This window comes from Podarcis raffonei, chromosome 16, assembly GCF_027172205.1.
Source record: "Podarcis raffonei isolate rPodRaf1 chromosome 16, rPodRaf1.pri, whole genome shotgun sequence".
In the NCBI taxonomy this organism is placed as follows: Eukaryota; Metazoa; Chordata; class Lepidosauria; order Squamata; family Lacertidae; genus Podarcis; species Podarcis raffonei.
Window position 1 is genome coordinate 39,066,680 of NC_070617.1, and position 23,343 is coordinate 39,090,022.

A 23,343-nucleotide genomic window follows, 5' to 3' on the forward strand; every position below is an offset into this window, starting at 1 on the left:
GAGAACTGCACGCCCTTACCCTGCTCTAATTCTTCCCAGCAGAACCCAAGAGCATGAAACTCCCTCGGCCTTGAGCAGCAGGAGACAGGTTGCAGCTGCTGGTGCTCCTCCTACCGCCTTCTTAGGACAGCGGATTTAGAGATGCACCCTAGCTGCTTCCTCGCCCCTTGATGTTGAGGTTTCAGAGCCTAGACACCCTGAAGCCAGCTGGGAAGTAGATGGGCTGAGCTTTAGAAAAATGTCCCCTCCCACACAGGATAGAGGCAAGCAGGATCAAAACCAGAAGCCTCCAGCCCAGTTTGCACTTGGTCCATCTGCCTTGGAGGCAGGCAGAGCGATAAAAGATCTCCACAGCATTTGTTGTCAGACTTCCGTCGCTTTCCTTTCCAGGTCTTTGTTTTTGCTCACTTCCCTTTTGCTTTGGGATAATTATTTTCACTGCTAAGGGAGGTGCCTTGATGAGGAAACAAGCTGGAGGCAGCAACTGGAAAGCCTCACAGGGGAGAACTGCAAAACAGAAGGATTTGTACTAGGAGCTGATGAATCTGGGCATCTTCCTGCCCCAGCAGTTCTCAGTCCTGATGGCACTGGCATGCAAATTCCATGGGGACGGGTGTTGGGTGTGGGGAGTGCAGTGCCTGGTTTCGGCAAAGCTTCTGCAGCTGGGAATAAAACCATCTCTGAAGACCATCCTGTTATCACTGCAGCATCCCCGTCCTCGCCTGGAAGGAAAGGCCATCTCCCCGCGTGGCTTGCTGTGAACGAAGGTAGATGCGTTAAAGGTCTGCAAATCGTATCAGTCTTTGGTGCAGTTTCTGAAGTTCTACTCTTTTAAGGGGAACAGCATCAATGTCCCCACACTCTGCAGGCTTCGAAGGAAGGAAGGAAGGAAGGAAGGAAGGAAGTTCTCATCTAGGATATGAAAAAGTATTGATCTACAAACTGATGGAAACAAAGGCAAAGAGGACCTACATGGGAAAGTCTCAGCAACCCAAAAGTCAGCTTATTCTCTCTTTTAGCAAGAAAACTGCTAGCATATTTCCAAAGCTAAGCAGGGTCTGGTATGGTTTCAAATTGGATGGGGGACTGCATGTTGAGATAACCCTCAGGATCCCTTCCAACTCTACAGTTCTATGATTCTATGACACTGAAGTCAGTGGAACCACTTTAGGGGAATTAATAAGCCACTGAACAATTATAAACAAAACCCAGCCTACAAAGCCCAGCCTTGTCCTCTAAATACTCAAGTCTATAGTTGCCAGATTACATCCGTTAGATTCTGCAATAATAAACAGCCACATACCTTGTTAATTTCTTTATGCCTCTCCTTAGTAACGATCTCCTCAAGGACCTCTCCATCACCTTTAATAAGTCTGGAATTGAAACTCAGATTGTAGTCCTGGCCAACTTGCACAAACAGTAGATGTCTATATGCCCTTCATATCAACAGAGGGGGCCATAGCTCCCTGCTTTGCATGCAGAAGGTCCCTGACTCAACCCCCAACTACATCTCCAGGAAGGGATGGGAATGTCCTATGCCCCAAACACTGGAGAGCCTCTGCCAGTCAGTGTAGACAATACTGGGCCAAGAGGACCAGTGGTCTGGCCAGTATGAAGCTGCCTCCCATAGTTAAGAATGTGAGAATGTAGGGATCGCCTTGCTGCAGTGGGGCCAGCCACAAAGAATGCCAACTCAGCTGCAACAGAAAAAGCAAATTCCAAGCTAGAGCTTATGAGGGGTAGGATTAAAAGCAGGGCTGTATTCAACAAAGTTCTACTCAGAGAAAAACCATAACTGTCACATTTCAAATGGTCTTCTCTGACTAAGGCTGTATACAATCCATAGCTACCAGTGTCATGATGCACTTCTGTCTATGGCGCAGCCACACTTGGAACAAACCCCAAAGGGATCCAGTGAACGGTGCAGAAAAGGGGACACAACATAACCGCAAGTCTGGAGCACCTTCCCTACATTAGGGGCTTTTAAGTTTAGGAAGAAATGGTTCATAAGCTGAAGAGCATGGCTTGTGCCCACTCGCTTTATCACAGTCCAGTTCCCCATTTGTAAGATGGGACCAACAGTGACTGAGCACATGGTGATGTTGCAAGGGGAAAATAAAAGAAAGTGTAAAAGCTCTGTGTGTGGTGCTTTTAAAATGATACTATTAATCGGGGTCAGCATTTGCAAAAATAAACTGCCAATGAAGGAACTTAAGAACAGAAAATACAAAGAGCTCTGTAAAGAAACTGAACTATGTGGTCGTTTCAGAGGAAAATGCAGATACAGGAGAGAAAACCCAGAGGGTCTACATAAATTTAACTTAGTGACGATCTTCGAGTGACAACCCCCCCCCCCAAACACACCTTGTTCTTCCTGTTTCAGGGTCAACGACTCTCCTTATCACACTCTGCCGAGCGTCCCACTCCTCTTTCGTCATGGGCTTCATTGCTTGGATGCGGGATTTCTGCTCATCTGTCAGGGCTGAGAGGCAGACCCAAGTCAGAAAACAGTGGTCTCACCAATAGCTCTGGTATTACCACTGGTAGGGAGAGCATTTTTGCTGTTCAATCCCACAGAAAAAAGGCTCCTCCAGTGTGTTCAAAAATCACTGCACTATCAGTTAAAAGTACAAATAGCTTAGTAATGGTTTTTTAAAAATCCATCTAGTAATAAACAAACTTACAGAAAATGTATCTAATTAAGGTCACTATTGCAAAACTGCAACATTCATTTTGCCACTCATTAACCAACAGTGTTGTTATTGTTTGCCAATCCTACCTTGCCTGGGGGAGGATCTTACCTGGCCCAGAGTCTCCGAGGGTCTCTTTCTGCCACTGGTCCAGGGAAGGGCCAGGGAGTGCCTCCCCCTTCGTTGCTCCCTCTTTCTCCCTCCCCTTTGATTTATTCTTTGCTTTCTTCTTGGTTTTCCTCTTCCTCTTCTTCTTTTGCTTTTTATCTTTCTCTTTGCTTAGCTTCTTCTTGCTCTGCTTCCTCCTTTTGCGGTTGGATTCATCGTCACCTGACACATCTGGAGAGGAATCGGAAGAGGAGGACGATCCTGAAGATAAGGAGCTGGTCTCGGAGGAGGAGCTGCTGCTGCTGCTGCCTCTTCTCCTTTTCTTCTTCTTCTCCTTCTCCTTCTTCTTCTTCTTCTTCTTTTTCACTGGAACCCAGCATCAATCAGAAGTCACCAGGGAATATCTATCATGTTGCAATACATCACCAGAACTGTTACCCAAAGGGAGAAAAAAACTGAGGGAATTCTCTTTTCCAGCCCTGGACAGAACCCAGAACTGGAACTTGTTGATTGGCTTAATTGCTGTGGCTTCACCTCCAAGAATAACCTAGGTATTGTAACTGGGGTTGGGGAGGCAACTAGTCTAGTGTCTCCATGGGATTCTTTGCCTGGGGTTGGGGCAGCCAGGACATATTTCTAATCCATGAATATGGTTTGAATCTGCTGCATAGATGTGGCTCTGAAGTCAGTGCCCAACAAATGATATAATCAGAGGCACTGATTTTAAGACAAAGATGTTACAAAAGGCAGCTGTCAGTGTGCAGCCATCACTCGCTTGAGGGACAAAGCTTAAGAAGGCAACGTTTCAAGCCCTGATGGTTCTGGTGGGAAGTTCTATGAAAGCAAAAGAAGTGATAATTTTAAAAAAAAAATAACCACAGGAGAAATACTCTGCTCTGCAGGCTGCATTCTACACAAGTGTCTCATCCTAAGCAAACAAGGGGACTATGGTGGAAGGTGCGGAGGGCAGCCTCAATGAGCAGAAAGTGACAATAGCTCCCCCAGGAAACTGCACTACTGGCCAACACTGGCAAATGCTACCCCATTGAGAGATCAGAGTTCTGCATTTCTTAGGCCATTGCTTCAGAAGCAGCTGACACCCCCTCCCACATCCTTACCTTCTTTGCTGGAGGCTGAGCCCATCCGGACCCTTGGGGGCTCAGATCCTCTTTTGCTGGCAGGAGACAAACTCCTCATCCTCCCCTGAGATTCTCTGCTGCTTTTCCTCCTTTCCTTCTCCTTCTCCTCCACATCTCGCCTGCTCTGGGAGTCGCTTCGGCTCCTGCTCCGAAACCTTTTCCTCGCCTGGCTGTGAGCCATCATACTCTCAAGTCTGTTCCAAACAAGGAGATCTATTTACTTGCTTGGCTACCTATGACCATCCTACCCTTGAAGATCACACTCAGTCTTACTCAAGTTTCAAACCAGCCAGAAGTAAATGTCCATTCAGAAAGGTCATGGTTAGGGAAATTTGATCTTGCAAGGTTTGCAAAATAGCAGCATCCCATCCATGTTGCTAGTCCCCAGGAGAGCTGCTCTCAGAGCCAAGGACTGCACTTTGGCCTATTCAGATGCGAAGCCACGGCATGTAGTCATCTAATCCTTCCTTAGGCATTGGGGCTACAGGTTACTGCAAGACCCTGAAAGTTCTATGGGTCAATTCTATGCCAAGTGGTTCATTCTTTAAAATGAAAGGAGGGAGAAGCTGTGGCCCTCCTGAAGCTCCCACCATCCCTGACCACGCCGGCTGGGGCTGATGGGAGCTGGTGTCCAACAAGAACTGGAGGGCCACATCCCTGCCCTACATCCTAACACAATATCTTTGCTAGCCTTTCATGAGCCACAATGGGGGTCAGGTTTTTTTGTTTTTAAAACTTGGCAACCTTCCTCAGATTAAAGCAGCCTTGGAGCTCAGCAGCCAGGGCTGTTTCTCTCAGGGCAACAACTTCTCCCCTCAGTTGACTAGAGGAAATGTAAAAATAAAATAACCACAATAATTCATTCATCATTAGCTTTGGATAATTTCTAGTGCACAACCCTCTTTTTTGTAACTCAAGAGCAGTTTGATTTTATTGTCTTCTTTAAACTGGCTGTTGCCGTTTCAGTTTATCGTTTTATTTGGCTGTAGTAGGTTTGCCTGATACTCTTCTTCATTGTAACTGTACTTTTTATTCCCTACTACTTTGTAAGTCGCTTTGGGCTGCCTTGGGCAAAATTAAGTGACTAACAAATCTTAATAATAATAATAAGCCACTCCGGGAACACAAATCTGTGTTAACGTTGCTCTGTACAATTCGTGCATCTAGATACCTGCGCGCGCACACACACTTCGGCCCCTTTAACACCCAGCCGCGCGTTGACCCTTTTAAGAAAACCCGCGCGGTTTCTGCTGTCCTTCAAAGCCTTTCCACCCAATCCCGGCGCTCCGTCTCCCCCGTCCTCTTTCTAAGCCCCGCCCCGCCGCCTGCCAGATAAGGGCTCCGCCAGGCAGCCAACGCGCATGCGCACTGGGTGCCTGCTCGCCAGAATCTTTGCGGAACCAATTTCGCCCCGTCCCGCCGGACTCACCCTGCCGGGTCCGGGCCTCGCCCCGAGGGAACGCGGCGCGGGGCGCGGAGAAGCGTCGTTGCAGAGGCTGGCCTTCTAGGGCTGGGCTGCGCCTCTGAAGCCCCGGAAACCGAGCGGGGCCCCCAGCAACTCTTTCGAGTTTCCTCGGCCACTTCCTGTCCTCGCCTCGTCCGTCGCCATGAAGTGTCCGGCGGGGAACACTGAGGTCGAGCATCTTAGTTCCCGGCCTCCCGAAAACCCCGTACCTTGAAGCAGCGCTGGGTTGTTGGGCTCCCGCTTCGCTCGGCCCCGGGAGCGAGTGGCGAGAGGTCAGGCCAACATCTGGAGGGTGCCGAGTGGCCCAGGGGATCCCGGCAACCAAAAAAATCGGGGGAGCGGAGCCGAAGATCGAGGATCCCCGTTTCCTTTCTTTCAATTTTTAAGGGGAAAAATTCTCCTTTTGTGTTCTGTACGTGTTTGTTCAAAAATATCCAAAGTGGCGTTCAAGAACAATAATCATAAAAAGAAGCAAAAAATAAAATGGTAAACCACTTTGTGGGATCAGTTTAGATCAGAAGGTGGAGCGTGCATCTTTTAAAATAAATATTATTAAAAATGCAGCAATATAATCCATTAACAATTGGCAAAACATGCATTTAGGAGTTGCTTATTACATTTTTATCCCACCTTTTCATCACAGAACTCGAGGCAACACACTTTTTTATCCTCACAACAATACTGTAAGGTTGGTTAGGCTGAGCATAGCCCAGAATCTGGCAGCAGACTTAGAGTCAGGAGCGGTTCAAGCCTGGATTTGAACGCTAAATAAGCAAACAAAACAAAACCTGCTCCATCTCTGTTTAACACTCTTAACCACAAAGGCTTTACTATAATGATTTTGTACAGTACACTCTTAAGGTATAGTATGTCTACTCGGAGGCATGCACCATGAAAGTGTATATAGGATTGCAACCTTTAATTAGTCCAGCTCTTATACAAACAGTGAATATTTGGGTCCTGCTTCTTCAGTTTTCTTATTTCTTCCACACAAAACGCAACAAAATAGAATTTATATTCTGTACCATTATCTTACCCTTGACTTTAATGAAAATATGCTATAACTTCCATGCATGTCAAACTGTACCCCGGTGGGTTGGTGAAAGAACTCTGTATTATTGTTGAAAACAGCATATTAACAATTGTCATGGCCAGATGTGATTTTGACAGAATAGAGCTGGACAAAAATATAATTGACTATTATTTATTGACAAGTTTTATATGACTTACTGTATGTTAGGGTTATCCCTCCAGCTGCTGCAGAGAGGGAGGGCGATTCAGGAGTGTTGCTGCCACTTAAAAAATAAAATGAAATTCTTTGCAACCTGCTTTGGTCTTTCTAGCATAGCTAAAAAATAAAACAGAATTTTGTTGGCACCTTGGTTTCCCCCCCCCCCCTTGCTTAATGCGCTCAGATTACAGCTGCTCTCCCTCTCCTCTCTGCCTTCCGCTGCTAACGGTTCTCTCTCTATGCCTGCTTCTCCTCCTGTCAGCACCTGAGCTTTGCTGACAAGAAGTGACTGGCGTGGCATTCCCTCACAGGATGGCATGGGCAGGGTAAGGGTTTATATACTGGGTAGTAGATTGCAGCCTGGTCTATTGCTGTCGTTTTATGGATCAGTGGTCTCGTTTGATGGTAAAATCTATGTAAAATTGCTGTTTTAGGGATTGTTTTTCATAGTCGGATTAATCCGTTTTCCTTTACTTTCTATGGGAAAGCCTGCCTTGGTTTAAGACTACTTTGGTTTAAGACCAGACTCCAGAACGGATTAAGTTCATAAACCAAGGTACCACTGTAAGGCATTATTTAATGGTACTAAGAGCCATTATAAAATTGGTGAATTAATTGAAAGGTAAAAAATTGCTTAGAAACATAAAGAGTAGCTTCCTATTTAAAAGGTCAGTCTATTGACGCTTATATAGTGGGACCTTGGTTTAAGAACAGCTTTGTTTATGAACAACTTGGATTAAGAACACTGCAAACCCGGAAGTAGGTGTTTTGGTTTGTGAACTTTGCCTTGCATGCAGAACATGTTTCGCTTCCTGTTGAGTGTCTTCCATTTGTAAATTGAGTCCCCTGCTGCTATGGGAAAGCACGTCTTGGTTTAAGAACGCTTTGGTTTCAGAACAGACTTCTGGAATGGATTAAGTTTGAAAACCAAGGTACAACTGTATATTGAAATAAGTGTGTTGAATCAAAAGTCTTAACAAAACATCCTTAAACAATGAAAAGGCAACAATCATTTCATCTCCTACACCCTTTATTTTACACCACTGTAATGGCCACATGTGATTTTGACAGAATAGAGCTAGACAAAAATATAATTGACTCAGAACACCGACATTTCAAAACACACAACCATTCTCTCATCCCATTCACAGGGAAATGAATGGTGTTGGAGATTCTTTTGCCTCCTTTCATCAGAAGGTTACTTTTGCATTAATAAATGTGTGCAGATTAATTTTCAAAGTGGACATTTGATTGCATCTAGAGGCTTGCACCAACCAAAGACAGCTGTAAGCTGGCCTCTGAATTGGAAATTGTATGAAATTAGTTTGCTGGGAAATCAAGGTAGACAGTTGGAAATGAATTGAAAATAAAATGATGTTTTTTAAGGTTGGAGATAATTGCAATTGTAAGAGCTATCAGCTTGATAGGAGGCGGAGGGGAGAGTAAGAGATTATTACTGACCCTTTCACATGGTGACTGTCAACTGTAAGTCACAGAAGACATCTAGCCATCAGCATAGGCTCCAATCCTCATGTAGCACACTGTTGGCTACAGTGCACCCCTGCAACCACCTTTCCCTGGAACACAGCAAAGAGCTCAACTCCCTTTCTCACCACGCACATGATAGGCTTCTGTTTCCCATTTTGCACTTCCAGCGCTCGTCGCTGCCTGCATCTTGTCTAACATAAGCCCCTCCAAAATATGGCAAATTCAAAATGAATTGTACATCAGGAATTTAGCTCCAGCATAATTGGCAAGCGAAGTAAGTTGGCATCATCTTCCTAGTCAGCAACCTGTGGTCTGTAGGTCTGTTTGCACTAGCCACAGTCCCACTTTTTATTTCATGTAGTTCCACTGATGCAAGGCTGGAAGAAGTCAGTGATTTGCAGCAGTTGGAACACCCACTCCAGCCAGTTGAGATCCTTCACTATTGCCAACTTGCCTTTCGCTGTCTGAACCACCACCTGCTTCTTCTTATTCTTTAAGCTACAGAAAAACTAGGGCAATGCAGCCAGCAGCTGCTGATTTTTATTTGCTGCCTTTGTGCAAAACAGGAGAGGCCTTGTGATTTTTACCTGTGTTTCAGCTTGCATGACTCGGGTGGATAAAAAGGGGGTGCAGAGCTGGACAGGGGAGGGCCTACTTTCAAAAACAGAAAAAGTCCTCCCTAAAAGGGTAGCTTTGTTTGCTTTAGCTCTGGTGAAAACTGCATTACAATAGTTCAGACAGGAAAATCCACAGCCTGGTTAGAATGATAATGAAATTGGCTCCTGCCTTTTTGAAACTGCCGAACTGCCATGTTTTCAGATAAGTCCACAAGTCAAGTCCACCATACCAGAATGCCCCTCCTCCCATGTTTAGGTGTGACTCTGCCTGGCCTCAGGGGAGGGGGCAGGAAGTCACCCCTATAGGAGTAGCCTCCAAGTAGGCTTGACAATATGGTAGCCAGGCCCCCAGATTTGCTCTCCTGCTCCTGTTGACAAATACCTGCTACTGTGTGCCACCTATACTGCAAAACAGACACCTGTCTTTTAGGGATAAATGCTGATTTTTACAATCTGTGATCACAACCATAATGTTTTGATTAGCTGTTGTGGCATCTGCTTCTGCATAACCTTTTCAGTTACCTTTTCAGAGTGTGTTCAATGCCTTAATGTACGACTTTAATGTATGACACATTCTCTCAGCTTGGCCTACAGAAAACAGCTTGGGGGCTACTGCCAGTATTGTCATCAGCCACTCTAGCAATGTCTTCAGTGAAATCAAGGCACAGGACCTCCCTAGGTTAAGGAGCACACATCCAGAGTCTCAGGCTGTACAGTTTCAGAATTCCTGGTGAACCCATCTCCAAATCCCTCTGCCTGCACCAATTCAGGCTCTCTGTCGCACATGGGGCAAAGATGATTCCGGACAATGGACGATCGCATCCAGATAATCAGGTTCCAGCGCTCTCCAGAGGCGATAGGCAGCGCCCCGTGAATTTGTCCTCCCCGGTGGAATAAGCCATGGAAGGGAACATGTTCAACTTCGATGTACTTTGGCACTGGGTTGCTGTCCTTGAAAAGGAATAAGAAAGGCCACATGTTATTATTATTTGGAATCATGGAACTGAAGAGTTGGGACTCTGAGGGTCATCTACTCCAGCCCCTGCAATGCAGGAATCGCAAATAAAGCATTATGACGGGAGGCCGTCTAACGTCTGCTTGGAAACCACCACCTTCCAAGGGAGTCCATTCCACTGTCGAACAGCTCCAGCTGCAACATTCACACTTCTATAAATCAGGTGATCAATGCAGCATATTTAGTACTTGAGGAACTGTCTGACTGAACTTATTATAACCCTTTCATAGCAATTTCAATCTTCACTGTTTTTCAGTTGGCTGAAGTCCAGCCATTCTCCCCTTCAAGACAATCCAGACCAGCAGTAGTCTCCTTAACTCCACATAGTAGTAGTAGTAGTTGAAATTTTATTACCTGCCCTTCACCCAAAGGTCCCAGGGCAGTTACAGCAATGAAGGCACAATATTGCAAACAGTTTAAAACAGCTTACATTACAAAAATACATTTAGGTGGCAAAAGAACTTGCTGAATGCTTCATAATGAAGGCCCTAGATGTGCCTCTCTGGGGAGGGAGTTCCACAGGTTAAAGTCAAAAGAGTTCAAGAGAAGCAGAGAAGGGGGTGCTGGATACTGACCCCACCTATGCCGCTTCCGTTGGAAAAGGGGCGTGGTTTAAGCAGCCCGGTCACCCCGCCCCTGCCCATTGTGCCCCGCCCCTTTCCCAGAAAGGGTCCAGGTGAGTGCAAAAATCCTTGGGGGTGCAGCAGGCATTTTGGTGGGGGCTGTGGGAGGGTGCAATGCCAGTGGAATGATGGAGGGGGAGATAGCTGGCTTCTTTGTAAGAAGAAAAACATACAGAAGGCATGTCCAATGTCCGTTTTGGGGGCCTAATCCAGCTCACTGGTTGGTTTAATCCAGCCCCTGTCGCAGTATATTTCCTGGGGTAAAATCCTAAAAACGCCTCAACAACTTCAAGGTTAACAACTTTGGTTGGCCGTTTGGTCAGCCCTCACGGCCCTTCACTTCATCAAATCTGGCCCTCTTTGAAAAAAGTTTGGACACCACTGACTTAGGGGTTCCACAGAGAGGGCTGTCTTCCAGGCCACTGCTTGTTAGCAGCTACCTCTGTGACTCATGATGGTCCAGTAAAATGAGACTGCTTTGGGTAAAAGCATATCGGACAAGTAGAAGGATTTCTTCACATCTTTTGACATGAGAAACTCACTGCTGCAAGCTGTGGATATGGTGGGTGGCTTAGGTGTTTTTGAAAAGACCTGGTATATCCCAAAGTTCATCAGCCTCAAGGATGGTCAGGAATGAATGAATTCAGCAACATCCAAAGGGACACACATTCCTCACCACTGGATTAAATGGAACCTTAGACCAAAGTCTATTGAGTTCAGCATTACTTATTCAATAGGGACCACTCTGCCTCTGGAAATTTCCAAGCAGGGCAGGAGAGGGAGGCAGCAGGCTTTCTCTGTTGCTTGACCCCAGCAGCCAATAAGCAGAGCTGTACTGCAGCTATACATGGAAGTTCCATGTAACTGTCATGGGTCTGTGCATAGCCAACATGGTGCATCCTGGGTATTCTTGGAATCCACCTCCCATCAGCCCCAGGCAGTTATCAGGGATTATGAGAGTTGGGGTCCAGCACACTGGTTTACCCCATCTTTTCTGTTTAAAGTCATTAACACATCTTGTGGCAGTGAACTGCGTATGTTTCTTACAAATTCTGTGAAATAATAGGCATAATAAAGAGAAAGTAAGCCATTAAAGGAAGAGGCACCTTTCTGAATTCAGCAAAATAGAGGTTGCCCTCAGTGAACTCTTTCCCCAGGGAAATGTTGAGAGTCACTTCCGCATTGTCATAGTGGGAACTCAAATCCAGGTCTTCCTGCAAAGCATATTTCACCACAAAGGCCTTATGACTGTCCAAACAGCCTCCCCCACAGTCCGGGTAAAGCAAAGCTGTGAGGGGTTGCAGGTATTTTTCACGCAGAGAGGTGATGAAAGTTTCATCCAACCCAAGTTCGTTTAAGAGAACCTGCAGTGGGTCATATATGAACATGCAAAAGAAAGAGTTAAAGGGGAACCAAACAGAATGCAAAATAAATATTTTTTTGCAGAAGGGTCAGGGCATTTTGCAGTGGTCAGGTTCTTGAGATGGCTAAAAACTGTCCTCCATTTTCTAACATGCTACATTCTCTCAATTTAGATAGTAAAGATTTGCTTCCTTACCCAGTAAGGACTTTAAGATCAACAAATCATAGAATTGGAAGGAACCACAAGGGTCATCTAGTCCAACCCTCTGCAATGCAGAAATATTTTGCCCAGCATGGGGTTTGAACCCACAACGCTAAGATCAAGGGTCTCATGCTCTACTGACTTAACTATCCCAGCAGAGGAATGGAGCCTGGTTCCATTGTCCTTTTAAATGTGTTGTGGGAGGGGGGATTATTGGCCTGTTTTTGTTTTTGTTCTTATTTTTATTATGTATTTTGTGTCTTTTATATTGCAGTTTTATCTTGTGAACCGCCCTGAGATCTATGGATGAAGAGCAGTATACAATTTTAATAAATAATAATATAATTGTAATGATATATAAATTAATTATAATATGGGGTGAGTCTAGGTAAGCATAATAATAACCTTAGCCCTCACCTAGCACTTTGTTTGTTTGTTAATTAGAATGTACAAAATGGCGAAAAAAGAAATACATCGACAAACAAAAAGTAAACTACAACTTACACATATATAAAGGAACCCAACCCTGTGGCAACCCATCGCCTCCTCCCCAACTTCCCTCCACCCCATCTTGACTTCTGTACATTTTAGATTGGATGGTATAGGTTGCAATCTTTTAAGGTATTACCTTTTATTTTGTTTCTAACATGTTTTATTAATGATTTTTGTTTCACTTTACTCGTTTAATCTAAGCATATCAACACATTCTTTTTGGAACAGTGCTTATCCATATATTCTTCAAAACATTGCCATTCTTGTCTAAGTTTTTGGTTTGACTGCATTCTTATGTAAGCAGTTAGCTCTGCCATTTTCATGAAGTCGCTTAGTTTGTATAGCCAGTCGGCTTTTGAAGGTATTGTCTCGCTCTTCTATTTATTGGCAAATACAATCCTGGCAGCTGCTGTGGCATATAAGAAAATTCCTTTCTTATTTTGTGGTATATCAGACCTAGTAGATATGCCTCTGGGTTCTTTAGTAAAGACACTTTTAACACTTTTTAAAGTTCTTCATGAATCATACCCCAGTATGCCTTAGATTTTTCGCAAGTCCACCAGGCATGAAGCAATGTTCCTTCTTCTCACCTAGCACTTTGGAGGGCTCAAACTACTTGATTATCTTCTTGTGATCCTTAAAGTGATCGCAAGACTATTAACCCCATTACTGCAGATGGGGGGGATTGTCAAGAGAAAGTAACTTGTCTAACAGTACAATCCTAAATAGTGACTCTTACCCCATAATTATTCATAGAGTTGGGCCTCCCTTTGGGTAGCTCAGATTGTTCAAAGTTCTCTAGCTCCTCAATGAAAGCTTGACAGAATTCTTTGGCAAACACTGGCAGTCGGTAGATGCTCTTATCTGTTGTGGGGAAGATGGAAAATAAAATCGGAAGAAGTTAGCACATAGCCACTTGCTTAATCACCTGTAGTGGAAGAAAATCTCCTCCTGGTGACCAGAATGGGAAGGGGGGGGGTGGGGTTTTTGTAAGTGCAAAGAAAAGCTGGTTCTCTGTTCTTCTTTAATGGGTAGGGGCCTTAGCTCAGTGGCAGAGACCATGTTTTCCATGCAGAAGGCCCCAGGCATCTCTGGTTAAAACCAGTGCTTTTTTCTGAGAGTACTCAAGGCACCAGCACCATTTTTCTAGAAGAAAACCACTGGTTAAAAGTGTGGCACTGATTGTAACAACTTCATGGTGGATACCAGCACCTTTTTTCCTAGAAGAAAAGCACTGATTAAAATGATTATAATTGGAAAGTCTGGGGTAGACACACCTCTTTGCCCAGGACTGTGGAGAGCCTTTGCCAGTCAAAACAGAGTGCACTGGGCTAGATCATCTATGTTAAGAAGAACAGAACATAAGAAGAGCTCCGCTTGATCAGGTTAGTGGCCCGTCTAATTGAGCACAGTGGACAAGCAAATGTATGGGAAGCTGAATGCAACAGTAATCTCCCACTTGTTATTTCCAGCAACTGGCATTCAGAGACATGCTACCCCCAACGGTGGAGACAGACCATGTTGTTATTTGCAACATTTTCAGAACTGGAACCTTCCGAAGTAAAAACCAGTAAAAATAAATAAATCTCCTGCATCTTTTCAAACCAAAACCAAAGAGGCCATTTAGACAACATGGGGCATGCAGTCATTTCCTTTTGCAGAGTAGGAAACAGCCTTTTAAAAGCCCGCACCTTCTTGGCATCTTTTTATACATGAAGGTAATATGTATACCACTAATTCCCTCCAAGAATACAAACTGCACATATGCTTAACCTATATTTTAAAAATAATTAATATGGGCAGCCCCTTACCATGTACACATATTGCTGATAAATTAACCCAGTCTCCCCACCTGATATAGATTCCACACGGTCCAAGAGGCCTTGAAGATCAGCACCTTTGGACGTGCAGTATCTGACCGTTTCTAAAAATTCTGGTGCAAGAAATGATTCCTAGCATTGGAAGAAGAGAGGAGGGTGGAAAACAATTATTTTCACACACACACAAGCTACTTCTATTTAACCTGTTTTTAATGTGCTTCAACTTTAATTTTGTTCTTGGACAGAGTGAATAATGGCTGCTGGCGCAGAATTAACCATGAGGAGGATGAGTGGGGTTGCAAAGGTGTGCACCTCTCTTTACATGACACTCTACCCCACCCAGGACAAATTCCCAAAAGGGGGTGCAAGTTCCATGCAGGGCTGAGTAAGATTAGCACTGTGTGCCTTGTAGAAGAATTGCTTTTGGACAACTCTTGTGACAACTCTTTTTCTTATTTGTGGTGCTAAAAGTACAGGCAGAGTCTTGTCCACTCCCCAGTGAGGAAGCCCCTTTCCAGAGGAATGGTGTCAGCTGAAAATGGGCTGCTACTCAGCAACTACAGTGGTGCCTTGCAAGACGAAAAGAATCCGTTCCGCGAGTCTCTTCGTCTTGCGGTTTTTTCGTCTTGTGAAGCAAGCCCATTAGCGGCTTAGCGGATTAGCGCTATTAGCGGCTTAGGGGGCTTAGCGGATCAGCTGATAAGCGGCTTAGCGATCAGCTGTTTAGCGGCTTAGCGGATCAGTTGTTTAGCGGCTTAGCGGATCAGCTGTTAAGCGGCTTAGCAGATCAGCTTATAAGCGGCTTAGCGGCTTGGGAAAAAGGGGGGGAAAGGAAAAAAAACCTCGCAGGAACTCGCAAGACATTTTCGTCTTGCGAAGCAAGCCCATAGGAAATTCGTTTTGCGAAGCACCTCCAAAACGGAAAACCCTTTCGTCTAGCGGTTTTTCCGTCTTGCGAGGCATTCGTCTTGCGGGGCACCACTGTATTTCTAATGAACAATTCTGAATTCTGAATCTGCACCTTTTTTCTTTTTTTTTTGCTGAACTGTTTTGGTTTTGCTTTGCTGATATATTAGCCTTTGTTGATATTATTAAATGGAGGGAAAGTGTGATTTTTTTTCTCAATGTTTTGTTGTCGTTTTAAGCTGCATTGAGAATAAACCTTGCTACTGAAAAAGCAGCATACAAATATGAAATCAAAATTTACCCCTCTCCATTAACTGCACCCCATTAACCACAGTATATCAGCACCAACATTAGCCAGTGTGTTAAGAGTATGCAGGTCCCATTTTATCCAGTGATAGCTAAGCATCTTCAAGTCTGCACCAACTTGCAGGAGTATAGACTCCGACCCTCCTGCTAAACTGTTGTACGGAAATGTCACCAGAGTAGAGGCCATTCCTAAACTATCTCTAGCTACGGACTTGCATGCAAATAGAAGAAACAAGTTCTTTACCTGTAAAGTATACAGTTGAGGATGCTTTGGCTTGTAGTTCTGCGAAATTATTGCTTTCCTTTCCCTAGAGCGGTACGCTAATTCCTTTCTCCTCTGGACTTCTTTTTCAACCTAGGAAAATTCATTCTGAAGCTGAAAGGCTGTAACTCAGTGTAGAATACCTGATTTACATGCAAAGAGTTCTAAGCTCCATGCCTAGTCAGTCAATGTAAACCAGAGGGGAGGAGGGGAACATTTTCAGCCCATAGGCAACCTTCCTGAGACCACATGGGCCAGACCAGAGGCAAAAGTGAGTGGAGAGGTGGGTGAGAATCATACAAGAAGCTGCATTCCAGCCATGCAAAGGTCAGAGGTTTACATAGTATAGTACAGGAGTGGCCAACTCTCAAGAGACTGTGATCTATTCACAGAGTTAAAAACTGGCGGTGATCTACCCCCTTTTGGGGGGTTCAGGTCAAAGGTTGAGATTTTTAGGGAGGAGGAAAAGTTGTTGAGCTTCTTTGGGGGGGAGCCAGTGATCTACCAGTGATCTACCACAGACGTCCAGTGATCTATCAGTAGATCATGATTTACCTGTTGGACATGCCTGGATATACATCTTTCCATATAGGCCCCCAGGCTATGGGTTCTGAACCTCTGGTGTAGACAGTAGGGAGTTAGGTGGACCAAAGGTCTGATTCAGTACAAGGCAGCTTATGGAGATGTATCATTCTGGTCTTCACCATGTTTGGGTGGATAGGTCCAGGCTCCATATTTAAGCAACAGAAATGCCAGGGCTGTGTAATCAATATTATTTATATATGTTTAGCCCACCTCTGTGCACTTTTATTCAGAAGCAAACCCTATGAGTTCTATAGAGTTCATCAGGTCCCTGTGTATAGGACTGCAGTCTACAGAGCACTCTGAAACTTGGATTATGTCACTGGAATATTCTGCATATCAATGCAAAGGCTGTCTCTGGCTGTTTACATATTTACTACAAAGCCAATCTTGAGACCATATGTAACTGTTTTTACCCACTTCCTCTGGAGAGAAGAGCTGAGAACCTGACCTGTATCACCAACTATCTGGGGCCAGAAGCAGCGGCTCTCCCCCGGCCTCCATTACATATCTGTGTGAATTTTAATTGGTAGCTATTGGTAGCCAAACCTGGTTGAAAAGCACAGCATAAAGTATAGCATGTACACAAGATCAGACTGTTAGTTCTCTCACATCAAAGCCAGGTACAGTACCTCTTGGATTACTGCCTCAAATTCTTCCACGCTTCTGCAGCCCCGTTGTCTTAATACCTGTAGGATAGAGCGATGCTGAGTTTGTATGTGTGACACATGTTTTTGTTTTCTACATTACAGTCCCAGTCCTTCCACACCAATGCCACTATGGTCTAGACAAGCATGGGACTGTCCCTGAAATTAACCCACAAGACTCACATAAGCCAGAGGCAAGACCTCTTTCTGTACCTCTCCAGATACAGTAGGGGTTTTTGTTTTAAAATGCACACCAGTCTGGATAAAATTAAAGCAACAGTAGTCTCTGATGTGTGCCCCCTTTTTGCACTTAAACACTGTTGGAGAAGGCTTTATATGCTCAGTCAGAAGTAAACCCCATTCAGCTCAATAGGACTTCCTATACGATTAAAGCCCAATTCTCCTCTTTCTTTTAACCTAGAAGTAAGCCCTGTGGAGACATTTCTTTACTATGGCCATTTCAACATAGGGGGTTGCTTACTATTTATATATACTTGCTAATGTATTTGCTTCATTCTGAGAACTTTTTTAAAACTCTAAAACACAGTACTGTAACTGTAAGCAGCTTTGCAGTACAATCCTAAACGTGTTTACTTTTTAGTCAGGAAAAAAGTTCACTGGGATCAGAGGGATTTACTCCCTAAAGTGTGCGAATTGAGACTGCCATCCTATCCCCACGTACCTGGGAGTAAGCCTCACTGGATCCAATGGGGCTTACTTCTGAGTAGACACGGTTAGCATTGCATTGTTAGAAGTCAGGTAATAAGCGTACTATCCCCCCGCCCCTGCTTTCGTTGCGTGTAGGGAATTATGACTCCAATCCGGATTAACGATGGGAGAGGAGGGTGCGCGTGTATAAGGTCTCTGCTCTCCAGAAAACGTCCAGGGCGCTATGTATTTACCGGTCCATAATCCCTCCGCAGCTGCTCTGGATCCCCGTGGTAGCGGAGGTGAAGCCCATACCGCGGCACGAACAGGTTGTCGGTGAAGAAGCAGGCGCAGGCCAGGAACGGCCCTGGCCTCGGCCGCATACCGCTGGGCTCCATGATTCCAGCCGGACCCCGAAGAGGAACGGAACAGGTCTCCAGGGGCAACGGGTCCGTCGGCGAAAACGCCCCGGTAGGAAACGAGCGCCCTCCTTAAGGGAGCGCCGACAAATTACACTGACACTTGTAGGAAGGAAGAACGAATGAATGAAACCTGTTACTACATCGCCCCAAACCCAGGCTGTCTGTTTCCCCACAGGAGCCTATCGGGCGCCCTCAGAAAGCGCACAGGCAGGGCATGAAGGCAACAGAGCCGTATGGCACAGCAGTTTTGTTCCCCACTGTGGGGTAGGCTATGCCTGCATATGGAGGTTCCATTTCTATACTGTCACGTGGCTAGTAAGAATTTAAAAAGAGCTCGCCAGATCAGAACTGAGGTCCGCATAGCCCAGCAACTTGTCTACCTCAGTGGCTGACCAGTTGACCAAGAGGCAATAGACCTCTTTTTCTTTTGTTGCTCTCCCTGACTGTCACTCAGAAGGACACTACCTCTGAACATGGCGATGCTCCATATGGCTGTGGTGGCCAGTGACAGCTGAATTATCGTGTTTAAAAACCACCTAATGACCACGACCGCATATTGTGATAGTCAGTTTCACTGAGCAATGTACAAGCATGCAAACATTTAAGAGGTTAGAAGCGAAAGAACATTTCCCTCCAGTCATATGCATATATATCTCAGGGTAACACTTCATGCATCTAGTGTAGTGGTCCAGAAATGCTTATGCCTTAATAAATTTGCTAAAGTCACCACAAGATTCTCTCTTGTTTTTTTGGCAAGGGGATTTCCTTTCCCCTTAACTTGATCCGATTGAGGCTACCCTTTCTTTCTTTCAAGTGTTTAAATTTATTTTTAATTTGCAAACATAACAACCAAGCAGCGGTGGCATCATCAGCCTACCTTAACAATAAGAATATTTCATCAGTTATAATATAACATATAATTTAATATAAACAGTCACTGAGTAGTGGAAACTACAAAGGCTTGCAGGCTCCACTTAGTCCAAGACTACTCTTGAGTAAGAGGTTTGAAGGGGCTGCCACTGTTTGCATCTGTTAGGCTTCTTCTGCTGAATGCAACATGCAAAGCTTTTCTCACCTGTCATGTAAGGAACAACTGTACCTGTTGGATCTCTGCCTGTCATACAGCTGTTAAAGGCACAGGAGCCCTGACCCAGTGCAGGGAGTGGGATAGAATTGCAACCTTATTTAAGGAGTTGAAAGCGCAGAGGGCATTTGAACATTTGGAGCAAGCAACCTTCCGTCATTTTCCTTCGTGGCAAACAATTAACTTGTTCGTTTCCTGAAGGAGTGTCTGGATCCCTGGCAGCTGTGGGCGGCGGCGAAGGCGGGAGGTCCAGGCTGAGCCCCTGGAGAGGTACAGGCAGGTTTACAAATATCTGTATAAGGGAAGGTATCCCAAGCACCTCACAGCCCTGCAAAAAAGGAGCCTGTGGAGGAGATACGCCATGAAGTCTGAAGTGGGATGTAGGAGGACAGAAGCCTTGAAGGTTTTCAAGCAGAGCTTGGAGGGCCATCTGTTACGGATGCTTTAGTTGAGATTCCTGCATTGCAGGGGCTGGACTAGATGACCCCCAGGATGCCTTCCAACTTTGCAATTCAGCATGGGCAGGGGTAGCGATAGGCCTTGTGATGCAGGCGGGCGTTTTCAGACGGTCCCTTGAGCAGCGTTCTCGTTTCGCCTGGGCTGGAAGGTGTTGTGTCTCCTAGAAACAAGTCCGGGTGGCTGCCTTCCCAGCTTGGGGACTGAGTCCCTGCACTCCCCCCGCCGGCCCGTGGACTCGAGCCAGGACTGACCTGGGGCCGATGCCCGGGACATGTCCCAGCCCCCAGCATGGACTCTGCTTTGCAAGTGGCCGAGGAGGAAGTGGTGGAGTCCTGCAGCCCCACTAGCAAATTCGAGGACATCTTCCGCCTGCTGTCCGAGGGCTGCTTCCCCCACAGTTTCTGCTCCATCAAAAGGAAAAACCTGAAGCGCTACGCTCAGAAATTCATTGTGGAAGGTAACGCGGGGGGGGGGCAGAGCAGAAGACAAAACAAACAAACAAACAAGGCTTTTGTTGCATGCGCATCCCCAGCCAGGCTCCTGTCCCTGGATGGCTGCTGTTTTTAAAAGAGCTGCTTCAAGACATTTAAAATGTCCAGCTTCGCCCGAGCAGCAGGGATGACTCCTGACCAGTTTCTATTGAAACTGAATCTAGACTATCGAAAGCTATTTCCTGACCAACCATCCTCTACACTTGAAGGCTTTAATATGAGGGAATGGGGACCTCTAAAGATGCAGTGACTCAACACCACTGTAACATGATGTCACTGGGCACATTTTATGAGTTGCTTTTCCATGAAATTGCAAAGTGTACACAATTTAGCACACATTGACTAGGAAGCAATTCCCCTTGGGCTCAGTGGCGCTTGCTTGCTTACTCCCCAGTAAGCGTGTTTAGGATTGCAGCCTTAACAGCTTTGAATTCCCTCAATAGAGTTGGAAATGGAAAGAGATTGATTCCTAAAAAGGTAGGTGCCGTAGATCCAAGTAGCCTCCCAAAAAGCCCCATCTCTTGTGTCCATCAGCCTAACTGACCTTATTAGTGGGCATACAAGGAGAGCCTCTATGGCTGATCTTGGAGCACAGGGAAGTACAGAGACAGCAGAACTTCAGGTGGCCTCCTCCCAAACATGCATTTTGAATGAATAGGAAACAAGTGCAGCTGGTACAGAATATCTGTAATTTCTTTTGAACCAAGGATAGCCAATTAGTGGCCTGCTGGAATACAACTACCATCATCCCCAATCATTGGACATGTTGGCAGAAGGCTGTTGGGAGTTGTAGTCCAATGAAGTTTTGAGGGCACCATGTTGGGTATCCCTTCAAGCATTTAGCCTGTACAAGTCTCTGGGCTCCTACATTTTGCTGCATTTGGAACTCTTTAAAGGCAGCCCCAGGCGGAGCGCATTATAGTAGTCCAGCTGGTATGTAAGCAGAGCATGACTAATGGAGGCAAGATCTGTTGCTTCCAGATAGGTTGTAGATGGTGTACCAGCCTAAGCTGACAAAAGACACACTGACAAAAGTTGGCTTCTACAGATAGAGCCAACTCCAGAAGGACACAACAACCTATGAACCTGATCTCTCAGAGGGCGTTTTAGCCCATCCAGAACCAATTGCATGACCCCCTCTGAACTACAAGGCTTTTCTGTCATCCTCCCACAGGGGGCTGCCTCTATTATGTGGGTCCAAAGAAAGAGGAAAAACGTGAAGTCGTGGTTGATCCAGAGAGGCGGCGGCAGGTCTTCCTTGAAAGCCACTTCTCCGAGATTGGGAACCATCTTGGGCAGAAGAAGACAGTGCACCGGATTCAGAGCAGATACTACTGGCTGGGCATTGTCAAGGACGTGGTGGACTGGGTAAATAATGTTCAGAAAACCTCCCAGAGTTTTCTGGAAGTAAAAGGAGCTGGGCTGTATTTGTTTCCTTGTCAGATTTTACCTTCATTTACTGTTCTTGTTCCAGCAAAGTGGTTGGCATGGTCTGGCTGGGAACACCATTACCCTCTCCAAAATCCTATGCACCTATTGATTTCTTTCCCTCTCTGTCCTCCTCCCTTGCCCCATCCCCAGATCAAGATGTGTGAAACCTGCCAAAACACAGAGCATAACAAGAGTCTGTCAAAAAAAACCCGGCCTGTCAAAGTGGAGTCGCCTTGGGAAGTTCTAGGACTTGATGTCTATGGTATGTGCTTGTGGTGGGGGATCTGTATGCACATCTGCACTATGGTAGGGTTGCCATATGTCTGGAATTGCCCGGACATATCCAGAATACTGCAGTTGGCAGCAGCGTCCGGGCAGAAATCAGCAAAAATGTCTGGGAAAATCCAGATCTATGGCAACCCATGAGGGCAGTGTCGTTTTTGCCGATTTGGCATAAAAATAGCTCAACAACTTTGCTGAAAAAAAGCTGTCCGGATTTGTCACTGTTTGAAATATGGCAACCCTACACTACAGGGCTATGGAAATGCCCGTCATGGGACCATATGAAGCTGCCTTTATGCCAGGGATGGAGAACCTGTGGCCCGTCAGACAGTGTTGGATGCCAGCTCCCATCAGTCCCAGACAGCCAGGCTGGGGTTGGATGTGGGCCCCGTCCTACCTGGCCTAGTGGTGGTTGTCCACTCCAACTGATGGCGTGTCTCCATGATTTCTTCAGCCTCATGCCTGAGGTCCTTTTAGCTAGAGATGTCAGAGACTGAACCAGGGGACTTCTCAATGCAACACAGCTGCAGCACTGCTCAGTTGTGCCCTTTGCCCTCATATCAGATTCTGGTCCCAGTTTCTCACTCTTGTGCCTTTTCTGCTAAGTCATCTTTGTTAAAGGCTCTAGTTTTCTCTGTTCCTTCTTTCTCAACACCCCCCTGCTGCCACCCAGCACTCTTATCCTGGATTTTCAGGAAAGAGGTGCAGCATTGAGTTCTCCTGGATCCTTGGCTGGCTTTGATGGAGGATGTCTAGTGAATATAGCATGAACCTTGGGCCAAGTGGGGGATCAGGCAATACGTCTCTCTGCAGAGACACATTGCACCCTTCATGGCAGTGGTGGGCAAACACTTTCAGCCTGAGGGCTACGTTCCCTCCAAGGCACATGCCCATGGTGGTTGTGGCCAGAGGCAAGAAGTAGGCGGAGTAACAGATGTTAATTTTACCATTGTCCAGTATAGGTTATATTCCAGCCATGCAAAAGTCAGAGGTTTCTACATCTCTGCACCCTCCATCCAGGCAAGCAAGAGGCTTTAGCACACTTCAAGGACACATTCCAGCCACGCAAAAGAAAAGGATGTGGAGCATAGCCAAGGGAGAGATTCCTGAGGGCCAGATAAGAGATGCCTAGAGGGCCTGACATTTCCCCACCCCTCATTCATGGGACCTTTCTCAGTACATGCCAGTTCATTCAGCATTGGGGCCTATTTCCTTCACTGTGATGCTGAGATGTGGTTGCCATTCCAGCTGGCCTCTATTATCATTCTTATCAGTTTGTGCACAGTCTCTTTGATTGATGGGGTGTGTATCTGTGAACTTTATCTGAATGGACAAGGAAAGGAGAGGAGATAGCAACCGTTTGCAAAACATTTGAAGTTTCAGCAAAATGGTGCATGTTATAAGCCAAAGGTCATAGCCTTAATTTTGAACCTAAACCAAGAGTAGTGCAAAGGTGTGGGGCAAGGCGTGGCATATGTGCAGGGGGAGGAGGCTGGGCTTTTGTCATGGGACCTCCAAAGTGATGGTCCCCCCTCAGCCACTAACCTCTCTGCAATAGCACCTGCCCTCTG

The 23,343-nt window shown here is 45.7% G+C and overlaps 3 protein-coding genes across 10 annotated transcripts in view; all 3 read right to left on the reverse strand.

The window, feature by feature from the left end:
• Positions 1-23,343, reverse strand: part of HIP1R (huntingtin interacting protein 1 related) — a 297,989-nt gene that overhangs the window by 122,062 nt on the left and 152,584 nt on the right. The window lies entirely within an intron of this gene.
• ARL6IP4 (ADP ribosylation factor like GTPase 6 interacting protein 4) lies at positions 402-5,674 on the reverse strand. Of its 4 annotated transcripts, none has more exons than XM_053368328.1 (6): positions 5,367-5,659; positions 3,917-4,131; positions 2,802-3,164; positions 2,365-2,482; positions 1,304-1,373; positions 402-755 (listed from the first exon to the last, which is right to left on the reverse strand). In XM_053368328.1, exons 2-6 carry the CDS (start codon positions 4,119-4,121, stop codon positions 699-701), a joined length of 813 nt encoding a protein of 270 aa, XP_053224303.1. In that variant the 5' UTR covers positions 4,122-4,131; positions 5,367-5,659; the 3' UTR covers positions 402-698. The 4 variants fall into 4 exon arrangements, with proteins under 4 accessions (XP_053224303.1, XP_053224305.1, XP_053224304.1 ...); XM_053368330.1 differs by having other exon boundaries at positions 2,802-3,144; positions 3,909-4,131; positions 5,367-5,658; XM_053368329.1 differs by having other exon boundaries at positions 2,802-3,150; positions 3,909-4,131; positions 5,367-5,658.
• On the reverse strand, positions 9,406-19,635 carry OGFOD2 (2-oxoglutarate and iron dependent oxygenase domain containing 2). 4 transcript variants are annotated; one of them, XM_053368323.1, is made up of 8 exons: positions 19,101-19,122; positions 17,858-18,093; positions 16,941-16,997; positions 15,709-15,819; positions 14,285-14,384; positions 13,172-13,296; positions 11,483-11,740; positions 9,406-9,689 (listed from the first exon to the last, which is right to left on the reverse strand). In XM_053368323.1, the coding sequence occupies exons 1-8, from the start codon at positions 19,105-19,107 to the stop codon at positions 9,414-9,416; spliced, it is 1,170 nt and encodes a 389-aa protein (XP_053224298.1). In that variant the 5' UTR covers positions 19,108-19,122; the 3' UTR covers positions 9,406-9,413. The 4 variants fall into 4 exon arrangements, with proteins under 4 accessions (XP_053224298.1, XP_053224299.1, XP_053224301.1 ...); XM_053368325.1 differs by having other exon boundaries at positions 9,547-9,684; positions 19,101-19,635; XM_053368324.1 differs by lacking the exon at positions 16,941-16,997 and having other exon boundaries at positions 19,101-19,635.